Below are 12,007 nucleotides of genomic sequence, written 5' to 3'. Positions count from 1 at the left end.
GTCGGTCGTGGGGCTTGAACTCTGGGCCTGGGCTGGCTTTGAACCGTGATCCTCAGATCTCAGCCTCCTGAGTAGCTAGGATTATAGGCGTGAGCCATCAGCGCCCGGCTCCTGTGAAACTCTTATCTCCAATAAAGCACTCAGAAAACTGGAAATGGCCCTGTGACTCAAGTGTTAGAGTGCTTGCCTTGAGTTGAAGAGCTGAAGGTCAGTGCCCAGGCCCAGAGGTCAAGCTTCATGACCAACAAAAAAGAGAGAAAGAGAGAGAAAGCTGGAAGTGGTGCTGTGGCTCAAGTGGTAGAATGCTAGCCCTGAACAAAAGATCCTCAGGGACAGTGTCCATGCCCTAAGTTCAAGCCCCAGAACCAGCAAAAAAAAAATACAGCTAGGAGCTTCACATTCACTCAATTTGCTTGCTCAGCTAATGAGCTACTTAAACCACACCTCTAGACAGGCTTTTTGTTAGTTATTTGGCGAATATAGTCTCACAGACAAATCTACCCAGAGTGGCATCAAATTGGACTCTTAGATCTCAGCCTCCTAAATAACTAGAATTACAGGTATGAGCTATTGGTACCTGACCAACTTTTTTTTTTTTTTTTTTTGGTCATGGGGCTTGAACTCTGGGCCTGAGCACTGACCCTGAGCTCTTCAGCTCAAGGCGAGTGCTCTGCCACTTGAGCCACAGCACCACTTCAGATTTTCTGGTGGTTCATTGGAGATACGAGTCTCATAGACTTTCCTGCCTGGGCTGGCTTTGAATCATGATCCTCAGATCTCAGCCTCCTGAGTAGCTAGGATTATAGGCATGAGCCACAATCACCTGGCTCCAACATTGTTTTTAATCAAATAAAATTAAAACAATTTATTTCCCTCTCCATTAATTTGTTTTGATATTTTTTGTATATAGCTTTTGCTTATATAATCAACACAGTATTGTCTTTGTTCATACATCTGCCTATATTTATTTCTTGGTCATAGGGTATCGATACTTCATATGCTTAAGTAAAATACTTTAGGAATCTTTAACTACCGTTGCCTTCATGAGAAGTGCAAAATGTTTCTCTCTCTTTTCTATTTCTCTATTTTAACCCTGTTATACTAAAATATATTCTTGGTAAAACTTTAAATAAAAACATAAACTTTCTGGGCTGGGAAGGTGGCTCAGTGGTAGAGTGCTTGCCTTGCATGCACAAGGCCCTGGGTTTGATTCCTCAGCACCACATAAACAGAAAAAGCCACAAGTGGTGCTATGGCTCGAGTGATAGAGCACTAGCCTTGAGCTGAAGAGCTCAGGGACAGCGCCCAGGCCCAGAGTTCAAGACCCACACCCATCAAACACACACACACACTTTTACACTTTCAAGCTAAGCAAGATGGTTCACACCTGTAATCTCAATACTTGAGATGCTAAGTCAGGAAAATCATGAGTTTGAGTCAAACCTAGTTTTCATAACAAGTTCCAAGACACCCTGAGCTAAATATGCAGAACTGTCTCAGAAAGTATAAAGAAAGGGTCGGGAAGGTGACTCAGTGCTAGAGCGCTTGCCTTGCATGCATGACGCCCTGGGTTCGATTCCTCAGCACCACATAAGCAAAAAGAAAAACCCAGAAGTGGTGCTGTGGCTCAAGTGGTAGAGCACTAGCCTTGAGCTGAAGAGCTGAGGGATGGGCCCAGAGTTGAGGCCCTACGACCGGACCCAAAAAAAAAAAAAGTTCCCAATAAACATATTAAATTATCTTTAACCTAATTAAAATGAGGAAAATGAAACAGCATATTTGAGAAACAATACCATATATGCATATGCTTCTGGAAAATATTTCATCAGTATGTATCAAAAACAAACAGAACTGTGGATATGATCAGATCCATAATTTTGCTTTTAGAAACTTGTCTAGTTTTGCTATCAGCCTCAAGTACACAGTGCACAGATTGGTAATCAGTGTTTCCAAACAGGAACACTTTGCCAAGGTGGAGTTTTGCTTTGCTTATTTTTATTTTCCCCCATAACACGGCTGAAAATCAAGGCCTCACTTTCTCAGGTTTTTCTACTCAGAGCTGGTACTCTACCTCTTGATCCAGTCCTCTAGCTCAGTTTTTTGCTGGTTAATTGAAAATAAGAGCCTTAGAGACTTGTGTGCCTTCAAACCTTGATTCTTTGATCTCAGCCTCCTAAATAGCTAGGATTACTAGTACGAGCCAGTGGTGCCCAGCCAGGCCAGTTTTTAATAGTGTAAGATGTTAGGTTTTTAAAAGGAGGTAGCCGAGTAAGAACTGCGCAAGTGGTATTCAGGTAAGGGGTAGGTTTATTCAGTAGACCTGCTGGGACCAGGCAAGGTTGGCACTCCATGTGGCAGGCAAAAGAGACTGTCTGGCCCCGGATTAGGCCTTATATAGGGTAGGGAGCAGGGAAGGGTGTGTTCAGGTAAAGGGAAGTGGGGTCAGGTGGGAGAAAGGTGTGGCCACATCAGATTAAGATGTGACCTCAGCGGATGCGGATGTGACCTCTTCCAGGTGTCCCAGTTGCCTAGGTAACGCAGGTACTGGGCGAGGTCTGTTCACCGTCCAGAAATGGACCTTACATAAGAGATTATATCTTGGACCCATGGTTCTTTTTCGTTTTTATTTTGACTAAAACAGGAAAATGCCCTGGCCCTGTCCACATAGACTCTCGATGCTGTCTGCTAGGCTTTGGTGCCATTAGAAGCATTGTGGACTCTACAAAATGAACTCCATTTTCTTTTTTGTTTTGTGCCATTACTGGGACATGAGCTTTCAGCTTTTTCACTTATAGCTGGTACTCTACTACTACTTTAGCCATGCCTCCATTTACAACTTTTTTGATGATTTATCAAAAACAAAATCCCTCAGATTTGTCTGCCCTGACTGGCTTTGAACCAGGATCCTCAGATCTCAGCCTCCCAAGTAGCTAGGATTTCAGGTGTGAGCCATTGGCTCGCTATCAGTTTTAATAAAATAGTAAGGAATGCTATTTGATGTTTGGTGTTAGGGAGAACGTTACATTGACAGCTGCTCAATCAAAACAGGTTATAGCCAGGTGCCAGTGGCTCACACCTATAATCCAAGCTACTCAGGAGGTTGAGGTCTAAGGATCGTGGTTCAGAGCCTTTCAGAACAGAAAAGTCCAATAAACTACCCAAAAAGCTGGAAATGGAGCTGTGGCTCGAAGTGGTAGAGCACCACTAACTTGAGCCAAAAGCTCAAGGACAGTACCCAGGTCCTGAGTATAAGCCCCAGGACCAACAAAAATTTTAAAACTTTAAAAAAAAAAAAAAAAAAGCTCAGCTGGAAAGTCCATGAGATACCTATCTCTGATTATATACCCCCCACAAAAACCCAAAGTAGAACTGAGTCTCAAGTGATAGAGCGCTAGCCTGGAGAAAAAAACCAAACCTCAGGGACAGTGCCTAGGCCCTAATTTCAAGCCCCAGGACCAACACCAAAAAGCTAATTACAGTGTTTTCAGCAAATTTGCCAGGATTGCATTTCAGTCACCTTTATGCCCAGGCCAGCCTGGACCTTGATCCTCCTTACATTTCCAATGTGTAAGATAGACCCAACTATTACTAGTTGAGATTGGGGTCTCAAACTTTTTGCATTGATGGGCCTTGAACTTCTACTACAAGCTCCCTGCAATCTCTGCCCACCCCCCCCCCAGTAGCTAGGATTACAGGTATGAGCCATTCATTGTGCCTGGCCTTTTTTTTTTTTTTTTGAGGGGGGCAGGGCAGGCTATATTGGGACTTGAACTCAGAGGCTTCTGCCTGCTAAGCACCACGCCAGGTAAGGCACACCTGCAGCTCTTTTCTGCCTCAGTTAGTTTACATTTAAATTTGTGGCAAAACCCCTATTGAGAAATTAGTGTGCTTTGTTGTCACCTCTCCCTGCAGTCTTAAATTCTAGACATAGGAATGTCATTAACAAGGCAAATCTGCCTCTAGGTTTACTTTGTGCTGGTCATGCCACCTTTTGAAACTCCTATTCAGTTCCTTATACTAAGGAGAAAAGGGGCGGGGGGGGGGGGGGGAGGCAGTCAATGAGGAGGACACTAGAAATCCCCCCCAAGCCTCCACTGACACAGCCAGGCTCCAGCCAGAAGGGGTGGGCTTTCACACTTGAGTCTCCTTCGAGTAGATCTAGCAGTCTCTCCGTGCGTGACCCTTTTCTATTTCTGCTGGTTGAGATTGGACTTAAGGCATAGAGTAAGAAAACTCTTGTTTGGCATTCCTAAAACTCACATCAGAAGGGAGGTGCCGGCAGTCCGCACATGAAATCCTAGCTACTCAGGAGGCTAAGTTCTGAGGATCAAGGCTCAGAGCCAGCCCAAGCAGGAAACAAAACACCTCTCACATCAGACTGACCATGGAGCTACTTGATGGCCTTGTCCAGGTCATGCATGGAAATAATTCTAATGATTTTCTTGCCTTGTCTCTCTATGACAGGAAGAGCTGAGGAGAGACCTGAAAATGAAGAAGGAGAAAGACATGGTGCAGGTGGCGCAGGCCAGTGCAGTAGCAGCCCCCTCGCCCCCTGTGGTGGTGACCGCGCCAACCCCCACAGCCCCTCCGCCCTCGCCTCCTGTTGTCCCCGGTCTGCAGTCCCCGGGCCTCCCGGTGCCCCCTCTGCCCGGGGCTTCCCAGAAGAGGAAGCGGGAGGAGGACAAAGACTCAAACTCAAAGTCCAAGAAAAAGAAAGTGATCTCTACTACCTCAAAGGAAACTAAGAAGGACACAAAGCTTTATTGTATCTGTAAAACGCCTTATGATGAATCTAAGTGAGTAGAGTTTTTTGAGCTCTAGTTTATTTTAAGTTTAGCTGTTAAATTGGCAGGTGTAGGAAAGGCATGTACTGGTGACAGTGTACACGACAACCACTGTGAGGGTAATAAAGTTCCGTCTCTGGGGCAGGTGCTTATTCTCAGTCTTGCACCAGAAGTAAAGTGCTATTTCACAGGTTCGCAGTTCTTTGTCCTTTGGCGTATTCTTTCCTGTCAAAAACCAGCTTTCTGTTGCTCCTCTGCTTTCTCCGGTTCTTTCTGGGCCACTCCAGCCCAGCTGGGCCTCCATTCCCATACGCAAGCCTGGTCTCTGCCTTCGCGAGAGCCCAGAGCCCAGAACTCCATCCCACCCACATGTGAATGGTGCAAAGCAGCTTCAAATTTGAATCGTTCTGGGTTTTATTATAAGCAATTCTCCTTTTTTATATTGGGATAAAAAAACTTAATGTTTTTGTTAAAAGTTTCCACCTACTTGGTTGGAACAAAAGCCAGAAAAATACAAAAAAAAAAATGTTCCTTCTACCCTTCTTCAAGTATAAGACTCAAAATTTGCTAAGTATAAGACTCAAAATTTGCTAAGTAACCGGGTGCCAGTGGCTCACGCCTATCATCCTAGCTACTCAGGAGGCTGAGATCTGAGGATTGCGGTTCAAAGCCAGCCCGGGAAGAAAAGTCCCCATGAGACTTTAACCACCAGAAAACCGGAAGTGGCTCGAAGTGGTAGAGCGCTAGCCTTGAGCAAATGAGCTCAGAGATAGTGCCCAGCCCTGAGTTCAAGCCCCACAACCAACAAAAATAAAAAATTGATAACTATAGCAGCTGGAAGCTGTTTTTGACAGTTGTGTCTTCAGTAAATGAGATTTTAGAGATAGTCTTTATATTGTTTTACATTTTGGTCATTACTGTCATTCAGCTAAGTATTCAGAGACATTAAAATGTACACTACTTTTTGTCCCCTTGAGGCAGGGACTTGCTATGTAACCAGGCTATCTTGAACTTATTATAATCCTGCCTCAGCTTCCCAAGTGCTGGGATTATGCACCACTATACTACTTGTAAGCCCAGTTTTCCAAGCAACAAGTAACCATGGTACATATTTTTTTACTGTACTAAAAAGAATATTAAACTTTGCTTTTAAATATTACTGCTGGGCACCAGTGGCTCATGCCTGTAATCCTAACTACTCAGGAGGCTGAAACCTGAGGATCTTGATTTGAAATCAGCTGCACAGGAAAGCCCATGAGACTAACCGCCAATTCATCACCAAAAAAAGGCAGAAGTAGAGCTGCAGCTCTAGTAGTAAAGTGTTTGCAATAAGCAAAAAAGCTCAGGGACAGCACCCAAGCCCTGAGTTCAACTGCAAAGATCAGCATGAGGCGGGGGCGACAGGGGACATATATATATATAATTGTATAATAAATAATAATAAACATACAATAATAGTTGCTGGTTGCTGTAACTCACTTGAACCTGTAATCCTAGCTATTCAGGAGGCTGAGATCTGAGGATCAAAGTTTGAAGCCAGCCCAGACAGGAAAGTCCATGAGATTCATCTCCAATTAATCACCCAAAAGCTGGAAGTAGAGGTGTGGCTCAAGTGGTAGAATGGTAGCCTCAGTGCCAAAGCTCAGAGATAGTGCCCAGTCCCTAAATTCAAGCCCCAGGCCAGAAAGAAAGAAAAAGCATTTAACCAGCACCATTCGTTCACATCTATAATCTTGTCTATTCAAGAGGCTGAGATCTAAGGATCAAAGTTCAAAGTTGTCCCAGGCAGGAAAGTCCATGAGACTTTTCAGTTAAATACCAAAAACAACCAGATGTGAGCTGGGTGCTGATGACTCACACCTGTAAGCTATTTAGGAGACTGAAATTTGAGGATCATGGTTCAAGGCCAGCCCTACTAGAAAAGTTTATAATTCCAGTTAACTATCAAGAAGCCAAAAGTAGAACTGCTCTAGTAGGGTGCTAACCTTGAGCAAAAATGCTCTAAGACAGCCCCCCCCCACACACACACACGTCAGAAGTGGAGCTGTGCCTCAAGTGGTAGAGCTCTAGCCTCAAGCAGAAAAGCTAAGGGACAGTACCCAGGCCCTGAGTTCAAGCTCTAGTACCAGCACACACACAAAAAAAATCTTTTAGCCAGATGTTGGTGGTTCATACCTGTTATCCTAGCTACTCAGGAAGCTGAGATTGGAGGATCATGGTCTGAAACCATTCCAGGCAGGAAAGTCCCTGAGGCTCTTCCATTTAACCAGCAACAAGCCAAATGTGGAGGTGTGGCGCAAGTGCTAGAGTACCAGCCTTGAGCAAAAAAGCCAAGTGAGAGTGCAAGCCTCTGAGTTCAAACCCAATACTGGCACAAAGAAAAAAATAATTTAGAGCCAAACACAGTGGTGCACAACTATTCCTAACAGTTAGGAAGCTGGAGCAGGAGGATCAAGAGTTCAAAGCCAGCCTGGGCTACATAATGACACCCTGTCTCCAAAAAGAAAGACATTTGGGAATAGGAATGTTTAATGTCTAATTGGGGGGGTCTAATTGAGTTTGTAATCTCTTAGGAAATTACTCTGGTGGCACTGTCTAAATTATCACCTGTTTGCAAATGCCTGATGAAACCTTTGCTGGTTGGTTCGCTGTGTTAAACACGCATCCATTCAGATCTCTTCCCCTTCCATCGTTTTCCCACAGTAGACATTGTCCCTAGTGTGAAAGTGGAGCCTGTCCACTGCGGTGGTCTGCTGCCGTGTGCCTCACTTCCGCAACACGCACTGAAGTGATTCCTGGGATAAAAGAGCATGCGATCCTTTCTATGAAAGAGATGCTTTAGGGGTTTCTTTGGCCTCAATTCTGTCAAGTGTTCAAATCACAGAAATTCATTTTGCACAAACTTTTTTGGGAAGCCTGAGTTGTGTAAAATGAGGCACACCTGTACACGTGCTCATGTTGAGGTGCCTCATTACTTTGTGGATATATCATACTTTTTTCAGTTCGCCATTCCAGCCTCCCAGCTTCATCCACTCCCTGTACTAGTTGAAGTAACTTGTGTTTTCAGTAGTAGTTCATAGTCTCTCATACCAAGCCAGTCTAGGTGGAAGAATCTAGGAAGAGTAGCTAAAAAATGGAAATTCAAGTCCTGCCCTTGAACACACAGCTCACCAACCACCCTGAAGAGAACACAGCAAAAATACCCCCAGAAGACACCCGTCCCCACCCCAGCAGAGATTAGCGCATAAGAGTCGGAATAGAATAAACCCCTAGGCCTGTACTGCTTGCTCCCTGACGCAGGAGGCGGCTTGCATTCCTCCAGGTGAATCCAGAGATGCCCGGGCAGAGTGAAGGGTGCCAGGGGCAGGCCAGGGGCTGTGCGAGGGGACACTAACAGGCACTGGCGTGGTGGTCCTGCACAGCAGGAGCCAACACTCATGGACACGCCCACTGAGGGGATAGCATCCCAGAAGCCTTGAGGTCTGCTCTTGTACACTCCCGCAGGAGAAGCATGCCTCCATCATTCTTCCCATGATGGGCCCTTGCTTTTGACTCAGCAGTCCTTCCCATCTCCTAAGCAGTTGATTAACCTGGCCCCTCTCCCCTTTAGCCAGCCGCACACGTTAACCGAATCGCCCATGTCTGTCATCATCCACTATGAGGTGATTTGAATTAGGTCATAGCTTGATGCTTATAAACGTAGAAAACTTGGTAGAGTTGAATTACTACATGTACCCTTTTCCTTTTCCTGCTTCACGTCACGTCTGACCACTTCACACCTGGATGACACGCATGTTCCTCGTGGTGTAACTTTTACTTGGTGTTTGCGCTTCGCTTTGTTTTTGGTTTTCTTTCTTTTTTTTTTTCTCTCAAATTTAAATTGTGAGATACATTTTCAAACCTATCTGAGAAGCAGCCCTGATATTGGAATGGCTTCTGTGGCATAGGTTTGACAGATGTAAGTCGTGGTTCTTTGGCTCTGGTTTCTGTACCTGTTACACTTTCGCACACATTCATTAAGAGGAAGCCATTACCATCAGTGTGTCATCTTTTTTTTTTAACTCCAGTGTGTTTTAAAACACCCATATTTCACGCAACAGTATGTTTGTTGAAATCATTGTGAGTGACTTCTTTTTCCACACTGATCCAGCATCAGATGCTGAGTTTGCCACTGGTAGAATGGTTGGAGTCAGGGTGTTAAGGCGACTCATTGCAGAAATTATCCTGTAAAAAAGAGAATCCGGGTAGGGAAGACAGATTTAAGTACTATGCAGCTCAAAAAATGACAATTACATTGTCATTTTCATTGTGAATACTTTTAGGTTCTATATTGGCTGTGATCTTTGTACTAACTGGTATCATGGAGAATGTGTTGGCATCACAGAAAAGGAGGCTAAGAAAATGGATGTGTACATCTGTAATGATTGTAAACGGGCACAAGAGGGCAGCAGTGAGGAATTGTACTGTATCTGCAGAACACCTTATGATGAGTCACAGTGAGTTCTGATAAGAGCATCATATTTAATAATGTAGGAAGCCACATTGCTCTGACTGGTTTACTTATTTATTTTAAAAATAAAAAGCAAGATCTTTTTCTGCATATATTATACACTTACATTACAAATTCTTTTCCAATTTTTTTTCTCTTTTCTCCTCTTTATCTCCCCTTCAAAATTTATGTTGCCTCATACTGAATGCTTGTGACACATTGGGGGGAAATGTGGTTTAATAGTAGAATTGATTCTTCAATGTGTAATGTAGAAATTAATGAGATTAAAACAGCCTGACTTACTTGGACTTAGTGTTTGAAATGGCACTTAAATTGTAGGAGAGAAAAACACTAATTACCTATAAACTCTGAGACATTGCTATTAGCTTACAGGATTCTGAACTCCCACTTGAAATGGTATTAGTTGAAAGATTTTTGGTTTTGTTTGGGGCTTTAAAAAAATCAATTAAATGTCTTACATTTTTCTTCAAATTGGTTCTCCAATATTATACAATGTTCATAATAAACTTTGCTTATTCTTAACTTCAAAAGTACTAAATTGACCCATTGGATTTCAACCTCAAGACTAGTAAAATGATCCTAATACAACTTTTATATCCTGGGGCTTACTAAGTTTCAGTTGCATGTTTTGTTATTTGTAAAAGTCAATGATGAGATGCAAAGTTATCCTGTCCACTCGGAGCTCACTTCTGTTTTGGATCTTCCAGATTTTACATTGGCTGTGATCGGTGTCAGAACTGGTACCATGGGCGTTGCGTTGGCATCTTGCAGAGTGAGGCAGAGCTCATTGATGAGTATGTCTGTCCGCAGTGCCAGTCTACGGAAGATGCCATGACCGTGCTCACGCCGCTGACAGAGAAAGATTATGAGGGCTTGAAGCGGGTGCTCCGCTCCCTGCAGGTGAGGCGCCTCCTGGGACACACTGAAAATGCCACGTGGGTCGCGTTTGAGCTTCCCGTCATGGAGAATGTGCTTAGTGGCTGGCTCTCAGCTCTTAGGGTGGAGGGCTTGACACACCACAGTCTCTCCCCGCCCCCCCCAACCCCCCAACACACACACACATCAGTTCTGGGAGGCTTACCATATCCACATGCCACCTCCATGGTTGTTTACCTCACCTCTCACTTGAAGTGCCTCGCTGATTTTTGCTAACTTTTCACATGGCTCACACCTGTGATCCCAGCTACTCAGGAGGCTCAGAGCTGAGCATTGCAGTTGAAAGTCAGCCCAGACAGGAAAGCCCATGAAACTCTATCTCCAGTGAACCCCCAGAAAACTGGAAGTGGCACTGTGGCTCAAAGTGGTAGGAGTACTAGCTTGAGCAAAAAAGCTTAGGGACAGCACCCAGGCCCTGAGTTCAAGCTTCACAACCGACGAAAAGAGAAAAAGAAAAAAGAAAATTAATCTCACAGCACAGATTGGAAAACAGTTGGATTCAAGTCTACTTATTCACCCCTTTGTTAGAAACTAAAGGAGCATCATTAGGGAGTGTTCACCAGCTCTTTCAAACCCAGAGCACTAGAGTGGAACTTTCCTCCTTCTATAATCTGAAACATGAGAACTAGAAGAACTGGAAGGAGAAGGGGAATTCACTGTGGCTGAGTGTTGTTTAACTTCTCGTCTCTGCCACCTCATTAGCCGAAAGTGGTCACTGTGACGCACTGTGAGCCCATCCACCCGGCTTTACAAAGACCAGGCAGTGCCAGCAGCGCTCAGCTGGCGGCTCAGCTGAGCACGCGTCCCACCCCCACCCTGCAGCCTGGAGTTGCCTCCCTCACCTCAGTGCAGATAGTCCATCCACGCATGGAAAACTCACTCTTGGAGCTAAACGGTGTATTGATTTGGTAACGAACATGAAAAATTGAAGAAACATTGGGTTCTTTTAAAGATTTGGGGGACAGAGGCTGGGAAGGTGGCTCAGTGGTAGAGCGCTAGCCTTGAGCTGAAGAGCTGAGGGACAGCACCCAGGCCCAGAGTAAAAGATTTGGGGGACGTACATTAATCATGCAAGGACAGGCTGGTGAGGACACGTCCATGTTGGTGATTTCTGTACATACATACGACACTCCCACCCTCACCCACCCCCACTTGGTCTCGCCCTCCAGTCTGTATTTCTGACAGTGATGTCTGTTTTATTATAGGCCCATAAGATGGCTTGGCCTTTCCTTGAACCAGTAGACCCTAATGATGCACCAGATTATTATCGTGTGATTAAGGAGCCGATGGGTAAGTATTTTGAATTGAATGTGAACTTCATTGAGAAGTCTCGAGAGCTATCTTATCACCCATAAAATTGATACACCATGAGCGGGCTGGGAATGTGGCTTAGTGGTAGAGTGCTTGCCTTGCATGCATAAAGCCCTGGGTTTGATTCCTCAGTACTACATACACAGAAAAAGCCAGAAATGGTGCTGTGGCTCAAGTGGTAAGTAGAGCACTAGCCTTGAGCACGAGGATATTATGACCAGGCTGGTGGAAATACATGTTAGTATGGTCGTTGTGGAAAGTAACTCAAGAGTACACGTACTTGCTCTAAGTCAAGCAGTTTCATTCCTTAAGATTTCACAGGGCCTGGGGCTGGGAAGATGGCTCAGTGGTAGAGCGCTTGCCTTACATGCCTGAGGCCCTGGGTTTGATTCCTCAGCACCACATAAGCAAAAAGAAAAAAGCCGGAAGTGGTGCTGTGGCTCAAGTGGTAGAGCACTAGCCTTGA

General features: G+C 44.7%; 1 protein-coding gene across 7 annotated transcripts in view; it reads left to right on the top strand.

Annotated features, from left to right (window-relative positions):
- The window catches only part of Bptf (bromodomain PHD finger transcription factor), a 142,774-nt gene that overhangs the window by 120,448 nt on the left and 10,319 nt on the right, over positions 1–12,007 (top strand). For 4 of the 7 annotated variants that reach the window (XM_013037929.1, XM_013037928.1, XM_013037924.1 and 1 more), the window contains 3 exons: positions 4,465–4,796; positions 10,002–10,194; positions 11,436–11,520. In XM_013037929.1, coding sequence (XP_012893383.1) covers positions 4,465–4,796; positions 10,002–10,194; positions 11,436–11,520 — 610 coding nt within the window. Of the gene's footprint in view, positions 1–4,464; positions 4,797–9,106; positions 9,281–10,001; positions 10,195–11,435; positions 11,521–12,007 lie in introns of all 7 variants that reach the window. The other 3 variants (XM_013037925.1, XM_013037926.1, XM_013037923.1) reach the window with 1 other exon arrangement.

This window comes from Dipodomys ordii, unplaced genomic scaffold (assembly GCF_000151885.1).
Source record: "Dipodomys ordii isolate 6190 unplaced genomic scaffold, Dord_2.0 Scaffold7, whole genome shotgun sequence".
Classification (NCBI taxonomy): domain Eukaryota; kingdom Metazoa; phylum Chordata; class Mammalia; order Rodentia; family Heteromyidae; genus Dipodomys; species Dipodomys ordii.
This window is presented reverse-complemented; position numbering and strand designations above follow the sequence as displayed.